Source organism: Amphiura filiformis, chromosome 5 (assembly GCF_039555335.1).
Source record: "Amphiura filiformis chromosome 5, Afil_fr2py, whole genome shotgun sequence".
Classification (NCBI taxonomy): Eukaryota; Metazoa; Echinodermata; class Ophiuroidea; order Amphilepidida; family Amphiuridae; genus Amphiura; species Amphiura filiformis.
The window spans coordinates 20509776-20532313 of NC_092632.1; the positions used below are offsets into that span (position 1 = coordinate 20509776).

The 22538-nt window shown below is 39.5% G+C and overlaps 2 protein-coding genes across 2 annotated transcripts in view; one reads left to right on the forward strand and one right to left on the reverse strand.

Moving 5' to 3' along the window:
* Window positions 1-1539: 1539 nt before the first annotated feature.
* On the reverse strand, window positions 1540-1977 carry LOC140152055 (uncharacterized). The gene has a single exon (XM_072174354.1). It carries the CDS (start codon window positions 1975-1977, stop codon window positions 1540-1542), a length of 438 nt encoding a protein of 145 aa, XP_072030455.1.
* Window positions 1978-6709: 4732 nt separating this feature from the next.
* Window positions 6710-22538, forward strand: part of LOC140152785 (ubiquitin carboxyl-terminal hydrolase 34-like) — a 101389-nt gene continuing 85560 nt past the window's right edge. Inside the window, 1 exon segment of the mRNA XM_072175277.1 lies at window positions 6710-6900. Within this exon segment, the coding sequence (XP_072031378.1) occupies window positions 6852-6900 (49 nt within the window). The 5' untranslated portion in view covers window positions 6710-6851.

The following is a 22538-nucleotide window of genomic DNA, read 5'->3' on the forward strand; positions in this document are numbered from 1 at the left end:
CGGTTCTGGATATTGTTTGAAGTCAAATGATATATCATTTTAAAGCTAATGATATATATTTTCTAAATACAAAATAAAACAAAATTGACAGGGAGCCGACTTTACGAGCATTTCGTGGTGGATGGTCACATATGTGATGCGATCAAGCATAATCAGTCGGAACTCGGAAATATTGATTTTGAAATATAGCCAAACAGAGAAAATATTTCCTTTTGTTCTTGTTTTGGAAACAATTAAATCGCTCATGTCTTTGGAACTGGTTGTTCAATTTCAATGGGGTTTTCGGTAAAATGCAGCTTTGTAAATGTTTTTTACTATCCCATAAGAAACTGAAAATTTAATATTTCTGACTTCCGACTGATTTTGCTTGATCGCATCACATATACTGATTGAAATATTTTGTTCAGAGCAAAATTACAAAGTGTATGGTACAGAAGTAAACTTGGAGGTTGTAAAAAGGCAGACAACATTATGAATCTTAATTTAGAGTCAAGTACATATATTTTTCTGAAATAAATATTGTTTAATATGCAACAATATTAAACCAATGCTATTACTATTGTATTACTTGTCTTTCTCTTGTGATTGAGCAATGTCGGCATAGTAAGAGCCTGGGCATGGACAAGGAGTAGTGTGGGCCCTTTTAACATCTCCTTTATCAGCACTATATCTAACCCGCTTTTGCTTGTGTCCCTGGACTTAGTCCACCCTGTCCACCCGCTTGGCTTGCTACCCCCTGTCTAGGAGTCTTGATCAACTTGGGGGCCTAAATGTAAATAAAGAGATCAAACAAATTTTTGACACACACATAAAAATTATATTATATTTACTACCATATTTGGTTAATTATTATGTAAACAGACAAGAGAGGATGAAGCAATTTGCAAATTATGGCAACACATTATATCGTTACATAAAACATTTTGAATGGTTGACCCACACATTTTTTAACCAGAGGTGATTCGGCATCCCTAAAAGCAGGCATGAGAATTTTCGGTTTTAAAACTGAATTCAGTTTTTTTTAAGTCAAAATTTCCGCAACTTTATTTAATTTCAGCCTGTTTTTGGTACTTTTTGCCCAATTTCACACACATTTCGTTTTTTTTAAAGGAAAGTGCAGTCTCATACCTGTAAAAGGCAGAGCCCAGGGCACATGCTCCCCTCCCCCCTCACAACGCCACTGGCTTGGGGCATAAAGGTGACAAGGTGCTACCGTGCTAGGCCGATGCATATGCTTGTGTCACCAAAAATGAACCATGTTAACATTGTATAATGAAAGTTCAAATCGCATATTGTTTGCCGAATGATGAGGCGACTCATTCATTTTTTTTACCAATCATTATTTAATACATCAGGCTTTCTATAGCACTACTAAGTATAATTATAATAATAAGCCAATGTTAAACATACATAGATACATACATACAGAATGCTTATATAGCGCTGCTACATAAAGAACGCAGCGCTGAACAAGAAGAACCATAATAAAACTACAAATATGAGAAACTACAGGCATGTATATAAGACAAACAAAGTCAGTTAAGCAGGAAACAAATGTGTTTTCAATGATTTCTTAAAAGCAGGTAATGTGGTAGACTCTCTGATGATGACAGGTAGACTGTTCCAGATGGGAGGAGCTGTGTAAGAGAATGTCCTTTTTTCAAAAGATATTAGTGTCTTAGTTGAGTTTTGTTCAGAGAGGCGAGTTGTGTCTGCTGCTGAACGGAGACCTTGACGGGTTGGAATGTGAAGAGAAAGACATTGCGATAAGTAGTCCGGTGCCGTCCCATTGAGGCATTTGAACACAAGCACCAAGATCTTGAAGGTAACTCTATCCTCAACGGGCAGCCAATGTAGTTGGTGTAAATAAGGCGTGGCATGATCTCGCTTCAACGCTTGGCAGATAACTTTCGCCCCAGTTCTGGATCCTCTGTAACTTCTGGATGTCAGTTTTGGCTGATCCAAGAAGGAGTCCATTGCAATAATCCAGTCTGGAGAGAATAATGGCACGCGCGTGACGAGATGGCAGGTGTCATAGTCCAGGAACCTACGATACGCTGAAATATTGCGGAGTTGGAAGTTTAAGTTTGTGCAGAGAGATTTTACATGTGAAGACATGGACATTTGTGAGTCAAAGATGACACCAAGATTGCGTAACACTGTCACTAGGAGATATTGTAACGTCCTCAACTAGCAAAGAAATAGGATACATGTGGTGTTTGAGATGTGGTGATGTTATAACCATAAACTCTGTCTTGTCATCGTTTAGCTTGAGCATGTTGTTATTCATCCAGTTCTTTATGGACTTGATGCATTCAGAGAGCCGGTGAAGCGAAGAAGCTGTGGAAACATGATCTTTTGGGTTAAAGCCAACATAAAGTTGTATGTCATCGGCATACATATGATACAATACATCAAACTGTCTTACAATACTACCTATAGGAAGAGTATAAATTGTGAACATTGAAGGTCCTACAATGGACCCCTGAGGTAAACCAAACTCAATGTCATGAGGGTCAGATAGCACACCATTTATGCACACCCTAGTTGTTCTACAGGACAAATATGACTGGACCCATCTTAATACTCTACCACGAACCCCAATTTCGTCAGCCAGTCTCTTAAGCAGCACTTTATGGTTAACCGTATCAAAGGCACTGCTGAGATCCAGCAGAACCAGAAAGACACCCTGATGTTGACACATACATTTCATGATGTCATCTTTCACTTTGTACAAAGCTGTCTCCGTACTGTGAATTGGTTTATAGGCTGACTGTAAAACCTCACCAAGACCATTATTGTCAATGTGCCTGTTAATGTTATCAATGGCACACTTTTCAACAACCTTTGAGATATATGGAATGTTAGAGACAGGTCTATAGTTCTTTAATTCATCAGCCTTGAGAGACTGCTTCTTAATTATGGGTGAAATGATTGCATGTTTCAATGGGTCAGGAAAGGTACCAGTACTTAATGACTTGTTGACAATATCCGTTATTACAGGTATGAACACTTGAACATTTTGCTTTAAGAACCATGCTGGTACAGGGTCCAGGAGACAGGACTTAGCAGGTGACTTAGTAACGCATTTGAGGATCTCTTCCTCACTTACAAGATCAAACTCAGTGAGGATACACTGGGATGTTTTATATGTTTTACTTTCCCTATCAACACTCACTTGTTTCTTTTCAAGACTGGTAGATCTTTTTGACCTTATCATTGAAAAAGTCTGCAAAATCATCGCCTAATTTACCATTTTGAAAACACCTTTAGTATCAGCGGATTGAAATTCGTTTCTGTAATACTCTTGTTTTGATTTTTCAATCATATCATTGACAACCTTTCTTTGTTCAACATACACCTCATGGTCAGTTTCAAGCCTTGTTTTATGCGCCACTTTCGCTCGTGCTTACGGCGAATACGGCGGGCAGAGTGAATATCATTGTTATACCATGGTTGTCGTGGTCGAACCTTACGCATTGATATCTTAACTGGAGCATGTTTATCTAAAGTACATTGAATAACCTTATCATACATATTAACAACATCATTTACATTGTCACATTTGGATAAAGGTTCAAAAGCTACAGTCATATCATCTTGAAATGATACTTGATTCACATTATGAAGTTTACGTGAAGAGATTGTCACTTTCTGAAGTTTTGGTTTCTGTTGCTTTATGTTGCACTGAATAATGTTATGATCCGAGAGACGTGGACCAGTTTGACAATTTGTGACAAGATTGTCATCTAAGCGGAGATAATTAAGTCTAAGGTACCACCGTGTATATGAGTGGGGCCCACGACATGTTGATAGAAACCAACACAGTCCAAGGTTGATAAGAAGTGGGATACATCACTATGGGAGGGGATCTCACAATGGACATTGAAATCACCAACCAGCACAGTATTTCTTCCAAGTGTGTTGATGAAATCGCAGAAGCTGTCAAATTCTATAAGAAATTCAGATGTTTTTAATCCATTTTCTTTTGAGGGATACGGTCTGTAGATTACATAGTAGTAAACGCCTTTGCATATATTTGTGAAACATGCATGCTCAAATGTTTTGTAATTAAGGCCAGTGTCTACCAAATGGAGATTCAAATCTTCTTTGAAGAGGATGCCTACCTCCACCATATGTAACACTACCACGGGGTACACTAATGAAATTGTAACCCGGTAATGTGAGGTCTGCAATGACCACTGGATCTGAAATACATAACCAAGTCTCTGTGATAGCAAGGCAATCAATGTCTTTCTCAAGCACATAATCAGTACACCTAGAAACTTTGTTCCTTATAGATTGAGCATTCAAATGAGAAGTTGATATTAGACTCAGATGAAGGTAAACCAGTGTTCACAGTCTGTGGTGGTCAGACAGGGTCTAATTCTGCATAAAACCGGGCAACGTTATTTCTATAGATCTGCTGCGCATTCAAATTGCATTGTATTGCATCGTAATTTCATTTGTGTCTATGCTAATTATGTTTACACAACATGAACTCACGTGTTTTCAAGCAAATTCGCCGATAATAGGTGATCAAAAGCGATCGGAATGTTACAAAAGTACAGATCGCATTCAGCTTACTTTATATGAGGTGATCTTTGGAAAAATACGGCATAATTTGTCTTGGTGTTTGGGGAATGCCATGCAGTAAAATATTAATACGCTATGGCAATTCATGATTGACAACTAACAATCGGCGTGTCCTTCAGTATCCTCCACTGTCAATTTCTTATCCACTCACTAATCCTCACAAAAGCTTTGTGTTGATTACGTAATGTGTGCAGGCAAATTGCAATAAGTACAATGAAATAATGAGTAGGGCGGGCTCCGAGGCGGGTTTCTTCTTCATCTTACGTAACAGTATTGTTCTCCAAAAATACCCGGAAGCTTGTCGTTTGGAGCTCTAGCTGAAATACAGCAAGATAATGGAAGATAGTAAATGTAAACCTGTATTTTAGCTAGAGTATCTCGAGCTAGTGGTGGTGGTTTAATGCTTTTCCTTTTAGTTCCTTTACTACCCCTATGTGTAGGTGTCTTAGCGTTTATGCCAAGTGACAGTACTGTTTTCCAAATGTCTTGGGAAAGTCTACCAGTCCCATCATTGTAGCTCAAGAGTTCAGCTCTATTGTATCCCATTGTTGAGAGATAACTGATTTGCACATCAATAGCTGGAGGTGTTGAAAACACAATCGTTGATGTGAATCCAATTATCCACACTAGAGTGATCAAGACTGCTATACTTATGGATGCCATGGACCAAAATGAAATAATACTGAAAAATATAAAATCACTTCCCTGCTTTCACAGAGTGTTCAGAATCCTTCCAAAATTGTCCAGTAGCGTCACTGATGTTAGCTTTGAAGATCCCTATACAGCCCAAAATGGTTGATAAGCTAAAAGCTAGCAAATCAAGTGTATATTGCAGAGAGAGTGTTTGGGGCAACCTAACAGGTGCACACCAGATATAATAAAAAAAAAAAAAAAAAAAAAAAAAAAAAAAAAAAAAAAAAGGTCAGTTATACTCTATAGCTTATTTAGAATATTGACCTCAACAGGAGATGAGATGTCAAATGTAGAAAAAAGACTGAAATATTCCAAATTCGTATAAATAAAATGGTAAAATATGAATTATTTCTGGAAAATGATATTCTGATGCGGCATGTAAAGCGTAACGCATGTGGGTGACGACGGGAAACTCATTCCTCAACATCAACTTTGATTGCCCTGTGATTTCTGAATTCCACATACTGATGAATACCAAATGAATACAAACTGTCATATTCGTGCCAGTGTGGGTGACAATGGCATAAATAATTCATCTGATAATGTGGTGAACTGGTGGTGATCAACTGACAGGTCAGTTGTGTTATATTATTTCATGTTTCTTCATGTTTTTCATACGTAGTGGAGGTCAAACTTATCCACATGGTAATTTTAAAATATTTAAGTTAGGCCCTACTGCAGGGCTAGGGTGTATCACTTTTGAGAGGGTGAACATGGCAGACACAAATAGGCCTATCATCCATTTTGGGCAGTCTTTGGAAGCTGAAGATACTGGAAATTTTTCTGAAATATGAGGCCTTGAGCTTAGGGATCTTTTCTGAGAAGATAATACCTAAATTATCGGCCCAGTCTTTTAGTTATGAATATCAAAAATCAAGGTTTTTTTAAAATTCAGGTCTTTCGGAGCGGCGTAGGCCTATAGTAAGGTACGTCTTTCCCCGGGGGTCTTTCTGGGGTCTGACCTGTATGGTCATTTATGTTAGCTGTTAAGTGCCTTCCCGGGACAATAGCTATTTGAACTGCCACCTGGCCCAGAGGGGCTAATGAGTGCATGGAGCTGGAGGGCCAGGTCTGAGGTCATTTTGGACAGGTAGTCAAATGACTGGACTTTTAGTATGGGGCACTTGTCAGTCAAATCCTAGTTGCCCTGTGTTTTTCAACTGGAGTTCAGCTTGAGAGCGATACTGAGAGAGAGAGAGAGAGAGAGAGAGAGGGAGGAAGGAGCCGCCTGGGAAACCAAATAGTTCAAAATCAAGTTTTTGTGTGAAACACCGAAATATAAAAAAGTAGGCCTAAATACCCAGTATGACTGGCAACTGGCAAGCAGCTGGCAAGAAAAAAAAAGTATGCTCGCGCCCTCTATTGAAAGTGTCGGCGTGTGAATTTCCCACAATTCCTGCGCCATTTCTGCTGAGGAAAACAAAATGGCGGGGTATGTATGGAAATCTGTGCAGACTCCGGAACTTCGTCTTTGGACTAGCCGTCATTCTCTTTGTGTAATGATGGATAATTTGTCATAATTTGAAAGCTCCTCGATACTTTGTATTGTTAGTAAGTCGGATATGGAGGGCTGTGAGACATGTCGCGGAGTTTCCTTGTTATTATCGTCTTGTAAGTACACGAGTAAACACGATCTTTTTACAAAACATGCATGCATGCAATGCGACTCACTTGCCATTTATGAATTAATGTTTACTATGCAAAACATATAGTAGACTGCTATAAGCTTACTGATAACATACCTTATAGTTTGATAACTTGACAACCGATTGTTGGTTAAGACGTTCTTTCATTTCGGGTTCTGGTTCTGTATCCGATACTCCCATTCCCAACAATGAAGCGAGGTCTCGGACTTGTAACTTGTAGTTGTATAAACTGCATGCAGTAGTAATTGTATGCATGCAAAATATTGATATTGACAATAAATTGACATCCTGTTTGACCTATCTATATATTCATCCATTGCTTACCTGTGTTTTCATATTATATTTTGTTGTGAAAAATGCATGAATGATTACAAACATGACAAATGTGCAAATTTGCATTTGTCATGTTTGTAGTACGAGGAACCCATACCGTAGTAGCTCCCCTCTACCTCTACCTCTACGTAAATACTTGGCAAGGTCCATAAGTTTGGATGTAGTGCCAAGGAAGAAAACTTGGTGCTCCCGTGCAGTGCAGGTAATGAAGGTGCCGATATATACAAAGTGCGAGTAAAAATGGACCTGGAATTACATTGAACCAGTAACTGCTCCCCTGAACACCTCGTAAGTTGGAGAAGACAAGGTGCGCACGGGTAGAGAATTCCACCAGGCGACTGTACGCGGGAAAAACGAAGCTTTGAAGAGCTGGATACGGGCTGGTAGTGGATTGAATTTACTGGGATGGTAGGCTCTTGTAGAGGATGGAAGCATTGGAGTCATGTAGAGAACTGGGTTGACTGCCACAAGGTTGTTACATATCTTGTACATGAGGATGAGACTGGATGTTTTTCGCCTTTGCTCGAGGGAGACCCATTGTAATTCTTGAAGCATTGATGAAACACTGTCTTGCCGCCTGTATCGGTGGAGGACGAATCTTGCAGCCTGCCTCTGTATGTTTTCAATTTTATTGATGTCTTTTTGATGGTATGGAGACCAGACTGGACATGTGTATTCAAGATGTGGTCGGACCAGCGACATGTAGGCTTGTTCCTTCAACTTGCGAGAGCAACCTCTCAGATTTCTCTTGGATGAGCCCCAGGATTTTATTTGCACGAGCTGTCACACCGCTGATGTGTTTGGACCATGACAGATTGGAGGTGAATGTCAAGCCAAGATATGGATAGTCGTCAACAGATGTCAGAGCACTATTCCCTAAATGATATCGGCCGTCAATAATATTGCGACGTAGGGTGAATCTCATAGAATGACATTTGTCAGTGTTAAATTTCATTTGCCAAATAGATGTCCACTGGTGAAGCATGTCAAGATCTTTTTGCAATGCTAGTGTGTCTTCTGAATTGTTGATAGGTCTGTACAAGAGGCAGTCGTCTGCGAAGAGTCGGATATTTGAAGTAATGCCTGATGGAAGGTCATTTATGAATGATAAGAACAGCAGAGGACCAAGCACTGTGCCCTGGGGCACTCCTGAGGTGACGGGACCCATTCCGATGCCTGGCCATCGATGACGACTCGCTATGTGCGTTGTGTTAAGAAGTTGTCTACCCAAGCGAGTAATGAACCTCGAACTCCGTAATGTTGTAGTTTCAGGAGGAGGCGCTGGTGGGGAACGCGGTCGAACGCATTGGAAAAATCCAACACAATGGCGTCAACTTGGCCTTTATTGTTGAGGGCACTGGCTAGATCGTGTGTGGTTATCAGAAGCTGGGACTCACAGGAGCGGCCTGGGCGGAACCCGTGCTGGGCGTCTGTAAGGATGTTGAAGGTGTCATAGTGGTCCATCACCTGACTGAAGATAATGTGTTCAATTAGCTTGCTACATATGCTCGTGATTGAAACAGGGCGGTAGTTAGAAGCTGTACTCCTGTCCCCTTTCTTGTATATGGGAGATATGTTGGCTATTCTCCAAGCATTGGGTACAGTACCAGTGTCTAATGACTGTTGGAATATAGCAGTTAATACTGGAGCAGTTTCAACAGCCAATTCCTTCAAAACACGGGCAGGGATAAGATCAGGCCCAGTCGCTTTCTTGACCTGTAAGGACTTGAGCAGCTTTAACACCCCTTCGGTTGAGACGACAATGTTGTTGATAGATGGGTAAGCAGAGCCAGTCATCTTAGGCAAGTTAGATGTTTCCTCAGTTGTAAAAACTGACCTGAACTGGTTGTTGAAGGTGTTTGCTTTCCCTTGCTGTCGAATATGACCTTGGAGCCTTGCTTGAGAGAAGAAACGCCAGTAGAATCTTGCTTCTTGGACTTGATAAATCTCCAGAAAGCCTTGTTAGATTTATCCTCTGGATTATTGAGCATGTTATTTTGGAAGGACCAATAGTTCTGACGGACTTTCTTTTGGGTCAACTTCCTGTAATCCTTGTATGCTTCCCAATCAGATTGTTTTTGAGTCATTATAGCCTTATTGTAGAGGCGCTGTTTTTTCTGCTCATCTTCCGCACCCCCTTTAGTGATCCAAGGGTTTGTATGACGGGTAGCAGACATCTTGGATGGGATATGATTCTCCATAAGCTCAAGAATTTTGGAAGTAAACATGTCCCAATTTGACTCCACGGATCTTGAGTTAGGGTCGCTAGATAGGAACACTTGCTGAAAATTAAGCATGTCAGCTTTCAGGTTGTTAATGTCGGCTTTATCAAACATGAACACTTTGCGGGAATTTTCCTGTTCAGCTTTGGCTTAGTGTTCAATGTGAAACAGACTAACTCATGGTCACTGATCCCGGAATACACCTTACACTGCTCAATGAATGCGGGATGGGTGGTGAGAACGAGATCAAGGATGTTTTTGGTGGCACACGAAATGCGTGTTGGTTCCTTTACCATTTGGTCCATAAAAAATTCATTGCACATATCAAGGAGAAAAGCACATTTTGAAGGTTCTATGGCATAAGGTTTTACCACTCGGTCGATCCAATCGATATCGGCTAAATTTATGTCACCAGCAACACGATGATTAAGTCCTTGAATTTAGATTGGATATCGGACAGAGAGTTTGCAAGTTGTTCAAGATTGGAAACAGGAGATTTTGGTGGACGATAAAAGGAGCCCAGAATTAACGGCTTCTGATGCTGGATGTGGATCTCCAACCAGAACACAAATATGTTGGGAAGGTCAGCTTGCCTCCGTAGTACTTTGTGATTGATTGAAGCACTAATATCATCTGTGCGGCCATTGGTCAAATTGATCGGCCTGTGGGAGATTTGAAGAACACTCAGAGTTATTATAACTAAGTAGAGGGTGAACTGGTATGACTGCATTGTTCAGTAACAGTAGTACTACCACTAGTACCAGCAAGTAAGCAGCCAAAGTCGGATAGTTAAGCTTATAGAATTATTTGCAAATTGAAGGCAGAATTGATGCAGAACAATAGGAACAATCTCACCATGTTTTGAAGAGATGAAATACAACATAGCATGAGAGAACATGAAGTCCAATTTCTTGTCCATGCAATGGGCGTGGCATGACCATTGTGGTAGCTGTGTACAACCATAGGTAATGGGTGCAGAATTCTGAAGTCATGCGGCCATCTTGGTCTGATAAAATTTTCTGGCAAAGATCGAGCCAAAAAACTGCCAAAGTTGGATGCTGGAAGGATGAAAATATTTCCTCAAGGGTGGAAGGAAACTTGAGGATCCAGGTAGTAAAGTTGAATACTATAATGGAAAACTGTGAGGTGAATTAATGAATGAAAAATCCAGAGCTGGCATAAACACCACCAGCACTGCACAAGAGCAAGATGTAACCTCTGCATCAACGGTATGGGATGAAGTGTATACAAAAAGCTAGTGCAACGTTGCACTAAAAAATACAAGGCTCATGTAGCTAAAATAGTTGCATGTTTGTCATAATATTAATTACACAGCTTCTAGTAGGCCTACTTCTTCATGTCTTGTCTAAACTCTTATGCTTGTAATTGTAATTAATACCCCATTATTTATCCAGAATAAATAAAAATTCATTAACACATGATCCACATCGGCGCACCAAAACTGAGATGGCACTTCAGTGCAAACTTAGATAGGGCAGCACCAATACGAAAATGTCATACCGATAAATGATGTGTCTGTTTTGCCAGTTATTTAAGTTTGTGTTGCGAACTATCATGTTTGTAGAGATATTTTCTTGGTCGGGCTGACGTCACAAGTTGTTCTCAAGTTGTAGGTACTCCCGTAGGGTGCCTCCAGGGTTTTATTTTGGCAAGTTTGCATTAGTATATCTGGTAAAATACTGACTTTCGAAACCTGTGTCACTGATGTACAATGTATGTCATCTGTGATTGCTATTCTATGCATCAGCTTTTGTCCAAAGAAATATTTAAAAAGATGATTTTTGAGCGATATGAGCAGCGAAAAGTCCACTCCACGACTATGTACATGCATCACTAAATAGATTCATCAGGTTTGTTGGTAAACATTATAAATGATTTCATTTGAACAAAACCAAAATGTAACTCACGATTGACGGTTTACGCCTATCATGGTCGGTAGGCATCATCAGAATGATGGTTGTTGATCCTTACTTCCGGTTGGACGAATCCCGGCCGACGAGGGTGTTTTATCAGCCAGGAGAGGATCATACACGTGACTAAGGAAGTGGGCCCCTAAAGAAAGAGGAAAAAATTACAAGATCACAATATGAGCTCCTCTATCCGACAGCTGAAAAACGCACCTAGAATTTACGGAACCCGAAAATTCATAAGCCAGGCAATAAGGTCCGTCCGATCGTGGATTACATTACACTGGCACTATAGGTTACCAGACATCTCGAGCACTAGCAGACATTTTAGGTCCCCTTGTAGGAGGTACAGAACACCATGTTCGTAATTCTATTAAGCACCTTGCGGAAAGTTAAACCCATCGAATGTGTGTCATCAGCCCTCAGATCGGCCCTCAGACACACACATACAGGCATAGAGTTCTGCAGTAGCATGTTTTGTTGACATTTTGTGTAATGTTTACATCCATGGCAGTTCTAATACCATCAACAGACAACTCAAATACAAAGGATGTCAGTTGGCAATCTTAATGTTATGCAATCAAGTTTACAACACTATCACTCTTACAATGAGCAGATAGTTACTGAGTTATGCAATTCAAGTACCAATATTGATTACCTGAAGTGGCCTACTGCAAATGACCAGATATAACCTTTCTGATTTTCTTGTTATTTTGCAATAACAAAACCATGTTTTCCTTGATTTTGGTATGAAATTGAGCAAATAGAATTAATTGTCATGTCAATTTGGAGTTATTAGGGGCAACTAAAACTGATATGAGGTAAGTTTTATATGTTTGGAATCTGTATAGCTGTATTGCCTATTCTGAAGGAATGATTGCCATGTAAACAAACCATCCCTTTGCCCATATGGACATGGTGTACTACTTTTCAGTACCCTGTTTTCCATGGGTGACTGTAGGAACCCATGGATTCGATCCATGTAGCGGAAAGTATGGCGGAAGTGTTTATCGAAGAGGGGGAGATTTTTAACTCCCATGATGTTGTCTCGTTATTTACGAACACACTCATAGATAAATCGCTGGAAGGGATTAAATCTCGGCTTGAGGATGATAAGACTCTCAAAAATAGAACTCTGCTTACGGCTACCGATGTGATAGAATTATTACGCTTTGTGCTCATCACGACATATTTCTTGTTCCGCGGAAAGATATACAAACAGCGGTTCGGTGCAGCTATGTGGTGGCTAACCTTTATTTAGAATTTCTTGAGCAACAAGCACTGGCATCGGCGCCATTGGATTATAGACCTACCCTTTGGAAGAGATATGTTGATGACATATTAGAGATTGTTAAAAAAGACGAGGTAGACAATCTCACCGACCACCTCAATCAAAGCGACCCCACAGGAAGCATAAAGTTCACTTATGAGAAAGAACATGAAGGCACAATTCCATTTTTGGACACTTTAATTGTTCGGAAAGCGGATGGCTCGGTTAAGTTGTTAGTATACAGGAAGGTCACCCACACCGACCAGTACCTTAACTTTGAGTCCCACCACCCCATCCATCATAAACTGGGTGTTGTCTGCACGCTCCTTGATAGAATGAATAGCATAGTTACGGAAGAGGAGGATAAGAAGCAGGAAGAAGATAAGATCAAGCAGGCGCTCGGGCGCTGTGGCTACCCTGGTTGGACTTTCAAACAAGTCAAAGATAAAATGGTGAAAAAACAGAGTCAGAGCAAGTCTAACACCAAGAAAGACAGTGCAAATCAGACAAATGTCGTGATCCCGTACGTAGAGGGACTCGCAGAGAAAGCCAATCGAATCTTCAGAAAGCATGGTATAGCGACAGCCATGAAACCGAACACCACTCTCCGTGAAATGCTAGTGCATCCTAAAGACAAAGTTGACCCACTCAGTACCACCGACTGCGTATATGAGATCCCATGCACTAACTGTAAACACTCCTACGTGGGGGAGACGGGCCGCAAATTTGAAACTAGACTGAATGAGCACCAAAAAGAAACGGCTAGGGTGTCAAAAACAAAAACCAACTATACCCGACAATCACGCAAGCAATCAGCGAGTGAACAGTCTAAGTCCGCCATTGCGGACCATGCGGTGCAGCAAAACCATGTCATCAATTGGGACAATGCTAAGATCTTGTGCAAAGAGTGCGATGCAAATACAAGAAGAATCAAAGAATCCATTTGGATCAGGAGAAGAGGCCCGAACGTTATGAACAGAGACGAGGGGGCCCACTTCCTTAGTCACGTGTATGATCCTCTCCTGGCTGATAAAACACCCTCGTCGGCTGGGATTCGTCCAACCGGAAGTAAGGATCAACAACCATCATTCTGATGATGCCTACCGACCATGATAGGCGAAACCGTCAATCGTGAGTTACATTTTGGTTTTGTTCAAATGAAATCATTTATAATATGTACATGGTCATGTTTTTTGAGGTGGGCACCCAAAAAAGGTGGAGCTGTCACATTTTCCAAAATATTTTCTCTTCTTACCTAGCTGGGGGGGTTACACCCCCCAGCTAGGTATTGTAATCGTTCGGGTTCTTCCGCTGGCAACAAACCACTGTAATCTTCCCGTTTTCTTCCGCTGGCAACTAAGTGAAATTGCACATGTTTTTTTGTTACCCTTTGAGTATGAAACCCTGACTTGATGCTATGTAAGAATTATTTGACTAGTGAAGCTCTATGGTTTGGCCTTTTTGAATCATTGTTTTTCTTAAGGAATGAATGTGTTTGTTAGTTTGTTACTGTAATTTGTTATTTAACCTAAGGCACTTAATTAGTTGAAAAAGTAATTAATGACCTGTTGTTTCTGCAAGCCCAGGGAATGTATGTGTGGGAGGATTGATGGCTAATATGATTTTGGATGCAGTTAGTTGGAATTGAAAGGTTGTTGCAGCATGTTGGTGATTGTGATAGGTGTTTACTATAGTATTATTGAGGGATTGACATGGTGACAAGAGTTTTGCGAGCTAATTACCTAGTTGGTGATATGTGTTTCAATTTTAGTATTGTTGTAGTTTGTGGTTGTAGCCTCGTTTTTGTGACATGGGTTGATTTGAGTGTGGAAGAGCATGGGTAGATTCAGTGGAAATTTAGTTACTGGGGTTTGAAATCTCATCCCCTGTGAGTGATGCTGAAGGTATGGATACTGCACAGAGTTTGTTGGTTCAATATGTATTGAAACTGACAGAATATGAGAAGCAGTAATGGCATATTTATATAGGTTTTTTTAATAGAAATTTGATTTTTGATATGAACCATGCAGGTGTGTTAAAGGCACTCCTTAACAGTAATTGTAGTATAAATTTATGGGTTTAATATTATGTTTACTATTAAAAGTACTAGTATTAGGCTCTGGCTTATCTTTTGATTTTGATTTTGCACTCGTATTTTACAGACTTTGGTGGTATGTTTGGAAACAGGGGATTAATGAGCCAGGCTTTAAAATGTTTAGCATTTATTTCTGTATGGTTATGTCCGACCTCTTTCTTTGTATTAATGAAAGTGTTCTCTGGCCTCTTTCTTTGTAATGAATGTGTTTTTGGCTTGATTAGTAATTCCAATGTTAGTACCGGTATATGAAACTATCAGATGTGTTTCCTTTGCAGTAGGAACTTTAATTCTTTCAGTGCCATTATCATGGCAGTTAATATCAAACTCTAACTAGCATTTGTTTACAGGCTCTATGTTTTGTTTAAGTAAATGATTGTTGAGGATTTTCTTGTCTTCTGATGTTAGGGTTTTTGTTTTATACTTATATCTTAGAGTATGTATCTTATTTTGTTTGATTAAAACATCTTGCATTAAGTTTTATATTTGAATCCCAGTTCCTAATTTGTGTGGTTTAAAACATTAACAATTGGTGTTCTTGTATTTTACAGGAAATTAAACATGGTTTAAGATTATGCATAACACAAAAATAGCTTGCAAATGGAATAGGCCTACCCCGGGGGGGGGGGGGCACTCACATTTCCCAGCTATACGGGTATGTGCCGCGGCGACGCCCCCCTTTTTCAGAGCCACTGGCCGTTCCTTAGACCCTCTGAATTCATTGTTTGCCCGCTCTGAAGCCCCAAAATTTTTCTAGCCGTTCCATAGACCCTCAGATCATCAATTTCCGCTCTCATCGGCATCTTGAGAGACATGTTTTCTGTCCTACTATTTCAAGCCCAAAAGCAGACCCAAAAGCTACTTTTGCGAGCCCAAAAACTTCAAAGGGAATTTTCCATTAATTTCTTCCCCATTGAAACACATTGTAAGGAATAAGGTGAACTTTGGGTGGGATTTTGGGCTCCTTTAGTAGTGGCAACACTGGTTGACTGATAATAAATAAACATTGCAGCAATGCCGATCGCGAGAGTCCAGCTGGTGAACATTTAGCTAGAAATAAATGATTTTGAAATCTCTTTTTGGAATAAAATTGCCAAATATGAGGAAAAGTACCTTAATAATTATGTACACATCCTTGCAGCTCTCCATAAACAATGAATTAAAAGGTAATTTACGATCTACTGGTCTAGTAAAATCGGGAGTGGAATGGCTGTCAAATTCTGCACACTTCACTCAATCATCTCATGGTATAAGCATGACAGTTCAGTGTAGTCTAAATGTTTTTCTATTCGGCACTGAAAAAAATAATTGTTGTGGGTTTGTTTTTATGGTGGGCTTTTGTAATGCTGCTATAATTATCAGTAGGCTAATAGCATAGATTGTAGGTCTACAGGGTCTAGTAATTTTGATTTGAATGCTGTTTTGCTTTGTTGAGGTTTCCATCGTAATGGGCCAAACCAGACCTATTTTGCATTAATGATTTTCCTGATTAATAATTTAATGCACAATTCAAAGTGAAATCGATTCCTTCAAAAATCTGTGGCAAAAACGCAACAAAATTGAACCCTGGTTTGGCCTGGGTTTAGTTTCCGAGATTTTTCAGATTTTGGCGGCCGATCAGTTCCCAAGACCCCCTTTTGGCCAGTCAATCAGTTCCCAAGACCCCCCCTTTTGACCGGCCAATCAGTTCCCTAGACCTCCTTTTTGGCTGGCCGATCAGTTCCTTAGACCTCAAGTTCGAAACTGGCGGTGGCACACCCCTACCAAAAACAAATTCGAGTGCCCCCCCCCGGGAGGCCTACATGAATGCGGGACATGAATTCATTTGTTTTCCCTACCTTTTTGTTTTTGTTTATGAAGTTGGGGAAAATAGTATAAAAGCCTTTAAAAGTCTAGATTGGAAACTGTAAAAGAAGTGCAGGAACCTCCGAGTCCACTGGGTATTATACTGTGCGTCTTGGCAGAACTAATGTGGTGCCACATTACATTTGATGTAGTATATATGTCATGGACTGTAACATTTGAGCTGTTTAAGGGGTCAATTGGTCAGGGTATACAAGTAATATTGTAAATCATTTCTATTGCACAACCTTATGCCCTACAACAAGTTAAAACTGCATTTCCAAAAGGTTTCAGTGTTAGATGAATTGGTCAGTGCATCGTGGTATGATAAATGTTTATAAAATGTGTACAGTTAATGGTACCAGTACATTTTATTGTTATCATGGTTATCACCCATTTGCTGTTTTCTGTAATCTGGTGATCTTGAATGAGAAATACTAGCTAGTACTAACAAGGTAAGACTGATCATAGTTTAATTAATTTAATTCTATTTAGTGATAGTTACAAGGACTATTCATGGGTATTGGAATAATTCTGGTAGACCCTGCGCACAAGTATAACCCTAACCCTAATTAAGCAACCCCAATTATAACCCTAACCCTAATCCTCACCGTTTATAAACCTAACCCTAATCCTAACCCTAATTTAAATTAAAATTATAAGGGGTTGTCATTTTCTTTGGAAGGGGGTCATGAATATACTGGGGAGTGGGGGTCATAGAATTTTAGACCAATTATAGGGGTTATAATTTTTCAACACCCAAAATAGGGGGTATAGAATTATTAAGGGCTGGTGACTCAAACTTTTCACAGGCGCTGTGCATGTATTCTTGCACACAATCTTTCATTATATAATGCAAATATTTTATGCATATAGCGCCTTCTTTACACACACAATTAAATTTTAACACACTCCACACAATTTCTTTGCTCTAAAGTTTTGATGCGCTCCTCGCCTTTGTTCCGCAATGAATAATTTGTCTTGAGTCTGTGTAGGTGGAAGTGGGTGGGGGGGAGGGGTCATAAAATGTTCGACCCAAGATAGGGGGGTCTAAAAAAAATTGTGCCCGCGATAGGAGGGTCATAAAAATTTTTACTCCGGTCACCGACCCCGACGAAGAAAAATGACATCCCCTAACCAAACCCTAACCCTAAAACACAGGGTGCACAGGGTAAACCAGAATTATACCTGGGTAATAATAATAATTCCTATTCATGTTTTAGTCCAAGACACAATGTTTATCATCACCGTTCAACATCTTTATTAACCACTCCCGTTTACTAACTGCTCCTGTTTACTCTACTAGCTCCCGCTAGTTTTGAATAAAATAAACACACTATCTGTGGTCATCTTGTGACTCCCTCCATTTTGGTCATCAAAAGTATTATGCCCCCCCCTTATTTTTCTTTCCGAAAATTTATGACCCCTGTATATTTGGGATCCTCCTTCCAAAGAAAATGATAGCCCCCTAAGGGGTATTTATGGGGCTCAAACTCAGTGACAACAAACCTCACAACCAGGGGAACATTTTGCAGGGGTCATGTCAAATCTTAGAATTGCTGCATTTTCTGGCAATATGTAGGGGTACGGAGCTCAAACTCAGTGACAATAAACTTGATGAGAAGAGTAACATTTTGGAATATTTTGCATGGATCAGGTCAAAGGTCAGCTGGGGTCAAATCTTGAATTTCAATATCTGGACATCTGTAAGGGTACGGGCTCAATCTCGGCGACAACCTCATGACCAGGGGAACATGTTGGAACATTTTGCAGGGGGCAGGTCAAAGGTCAGCTGGGGTCAAATCTTGAATTTCAATATCTGGACATCTGTAAGGGGGACGGGGCTCAATCTCGGTGACAACCTCATGACCTGGGGAACATATTGGAACATTTTGCACGGGTCAGCTCAAAAGACATCATTCTGGGGCCACATCTTAGAATTGCGTTATCTGGACATCTGTAAGAGGTACAGGGCTCAAACTCGGTGACAACTCATGACCAGGGGTGAATTATGGAACATCTTGCAGGGGTCTGGTCAAAGGTCATCTGGGTCAAATCTTAGAATTGCATTTTCTGGACATCTGTGAGGAGTACAGGACTCAAAACTCGGTGACAACAAACCTCATGACAGGGGAACATTTTTGGAACATTTTGCAGGGGTCAGATACCTCCACAACACCAACATACATGCCCCAGCTAGGTTTGTGGTCTATGACCACCATTTGCCTAGTTATTCTTATATTTTTGCTAAAATCCATCATGAAGAAATGGTTTTGGTCTTATTTTGAAGATAAATTATTAATTAAATGAAATAATAACAAATACAGTTGAACAAATCAATTAATTAATTTCAACAGCTTAATTAAGTTAATTAGTCAGGGGTGGAGCCGGAAGCGGAGGAGCTCTGTGTAATTCCAATGGGAAGTTGGTGTTCATTTTAAAATTTATGCACTTTGTTGCCTCAGTAGGAGTAAAAATGCATTTGCATGATGTTAATTTTATTATTTAACTTTCTATTTCTATAATTAGCTAGTTAATCTTAATAAATTTAGTAATTAAGGATTTAACAAGCTTTTAATTAATGCAGTGGAATGTGTGTCATGCAATATAATGGGCTTTAAATTTTGCATGCATTTCATCTGTCATAAATAGATCTTTTAAAATTGTTTTATCTTTGAAATATCTATAAAATAAATCTTCTCAAAGGAGATTATTACAGTCAAGGATTTAATCTGATGACATATTGATCTCTGGCTATTGTTAAATAGTTTATTGATGTAGGCTAATTGTGCATGTATATGCCTATTGTACATGTACCATTGTTACAAATTATTCACTGTATATTGATTTTTGGAACACCCTATATGGGAATTGGATATTTATGTGATATTATAGCAATTCTTTAAACTATTTTCAATGTATTTTCCAAATTAATGGCACTTAGTGAAATTTTTCATTAAATTAAACAATTTAAAATTTAACTTTTTTCACACCCTGTATTACACAATGGGCTTAACAAATATAGTGCAAACTTTATATTTAATGAAAACACTAATTGTGTTCATTCCAAATATCAAGTTTATTTTCAAATTTAATATACCATGTAGAAATATTGGAGTGGTAAAGAAATGTAATTTTTTATGTATTTTTCAGTGGAATCACCCTGTATATTTTTTGGCACACCCTGTATATCCACTCAAACTTTACAGATTTGCAATCCTGACAATATATGCTTTCTAAAAATGTATAATTTTACATAGTTTGGGTGAAAACTTTTTGAAATATAATCATTTATACAAAAAAGGAGTTGATTTTTGGCAAATTGCAAGATGTGACGCAATTGGGTCCCACCTCAAAAAACATGACCACATGCATGTATGTGAATGAAATCGCAGGGACGCGGTGACACATACACATAGAGTTCCAATTATTGGAACTAGATGAGCAAAGATATCTCTGTTCCATGTTCCGATGGCTATTTTCTTTACAGATGTGAATGCACATTAAACTAGTGCTGTAATCGATTGTCGTAAGTATCGATAGTCGGAAAATACATAGACTTCCGACATGTCGAAACACTCAATGTCAGTATCGATACACAAACGACATGGCACACATGCTTAGATTATCTCAAATCACTCGTTAATTCTAAATTCTTTAGATTTTCAGTTGCCAAAGTCATGTAAAATTGCGGATTTGCAATACCACTTTCGTTTGTTTGATGCATGATCCATGTAGTTTTAGCTGTTAGGCTTCAATACACTTGTTGTTAACTTGTTTCTGGAACTTACTGATAATAAAATTGGTAAACTCAAATCCGTGTTTCAAACTGCGTGAGTATCGATAATAGTATCGACATGTCGGATGTTTGCCTCCCGACATATCGATACCCAGAAAGCTTATCGATTACAGCACTACATTAAACCGCGAGGACACAGCACTTCTTTGAACTCCCGGTCGGAGCTGTGAGTTTCAATCGTGCAATTAAATATCCCCATTTGCAAATTCTGCCAAATAATACTATAAATATCAAATTAAGTATTTCTTGGCCAAACTGGAACACTGTGAATGCTAGTAGCTCCGTGATAAACACACACAAATGTAGTGCGGTACAGAAGAAAGTATACACGTGCCTTACACTGCGTACAGTGCCGTACACGCTTAGTACACTGCATGGACGCAACGCGCATGCATATGTTCCAGTTTGGCCAAAAAATACTTAATTTGATTATAGCTTCGCGCGGGTCCCCGCTAGCTATCATGATTATGGCAATTTAGTATCGCTTTTACCAGCTCAACTACGCGGTTGATGTTTAATTTTTATTGTTTTGCTTCATTTTGACCAAAAACATAAATGATGACTTGACAACCGATTGTTGGATAAGAGGAGATGTTCTTTCATTTTGGGTTCCATAAACCGGGGTGACTTTGGACATGCATAGGAAAAACTATTATTTCATGTAGGCTGTTTTACCTTTGAATATTATTTCTAAGAATATTTGGTATGATTACCGAATAGGGTGCAACTTGCTAGACTTTAGTCTTACTCGAGAATTTGCACACAATAGTTATGCATTCCATGCTAGAGTGCTTTGTTATGGGTTCTCGGTCGGACAGTGGTGTAATTTTAGCAACATTTTTGATGTGATTGCCTGTCTTGATCGGCTGTGTTTACTTTTCAACTTCCATTGCTTTACACGGTGTCATGCTTCAGCGAATCTGACTTGATTTTGAATGCAATGGTCTCTAACCTAGAATGTGAAGGTATTGGTGAGCAAATTCTTGGCTAGACTTCTCGAGCAACTTAAATCCTGTCCTCGTTTATGGAATTTACCGAAAAAGCTAAAAGTGGTGGGGGTCCTGACTTTGTATTTTTGTAAATAAAAATGGGTGACCTTTGTAAAAAGTGTGCCATAAAAATAAAAAGCGACACTATGCCCAACAGTCATGACAGTCTTTTCTCTCAGACGGTCTTTGGTAGGCTCTTGTAGTCTTGTGTTTGGTATTACTATGTACGTGTGAAGCATTTCACTGCTCCTGTTGAAGATACTTTCGCTCTGGTGTGACTGTTGACCTTCCTTTGAAGCTGCAGTTTATCCCACCCAAGGGATATCAACATGTTGGAGAGTTGCTACCACAAATCTTGTCATTCTTCTTTGTATTCAATCTGTGGTGTATCCTTCGTGTAAGAGAATACCAAACAAATCCTAACTCTAATCCTAACCCTAATCCTACCCTAAATCCCTAACCCTAACCCTAATTCCCAACCCTAACCCGAACCCTAGCTCTCAATCCTATTACCGTAACCACTTGGGTATAAGCCCACCCCTATTTTTCAAACCATTCAGGGAACAAGGGTGCACTCGGGTATAAGCCCAGTAGTCATTTTGGCTAAGTTTTAAAATCATATCAATGCTTTTCTTTCACATTTAAGAACAGGTCGACAACATCATCCTCCCGATTTTTGTCATTGTGAATGAGTTTTTGGTATCACAAAATAGATCGTATTTTTCTCATTACGGTACTATCCTGAAATTTGACGCTCCAAGTCGACGTATTTCCGGAGAAATCAGAAAATTCACACAAAAATAGCTTCCTTTGGACAGGCTTAATATCGTAGATAATTAGGGGTGGTGCAATAATTATGTGTACCCCCGGGGTAGTGAATTCTCAAAATGGTCTGCCAAAAATCACTTGCCCCCCTTTGGCCATGCCAAAAATCTTTGCCCCCCTTTGATGTGCCAAAAACCTTTGCCCTCCCTTTTGGTGTGCCAAAAATCTTTGGCCCCCTTACACATGCAAGATTTTTGGGAACCTGAATTTAAAACTTTAAATTGTCTTATCATATAATGCGAGCATAGCGAGCAGGAAATTTTGCTAGAACGTGTTTCTAACGTTTTCCTACACCTTTTT

Bases quoted from the DNA above. Each gene is read 5' to 3' on its own strand.
- LOC140152055 (XM_072174354.1), bottom strand. From the start codon at position 1,977: ATGGACTCCTTCTTGGATCAGCCAAAACTGACATCCAGAAGTTACAGA.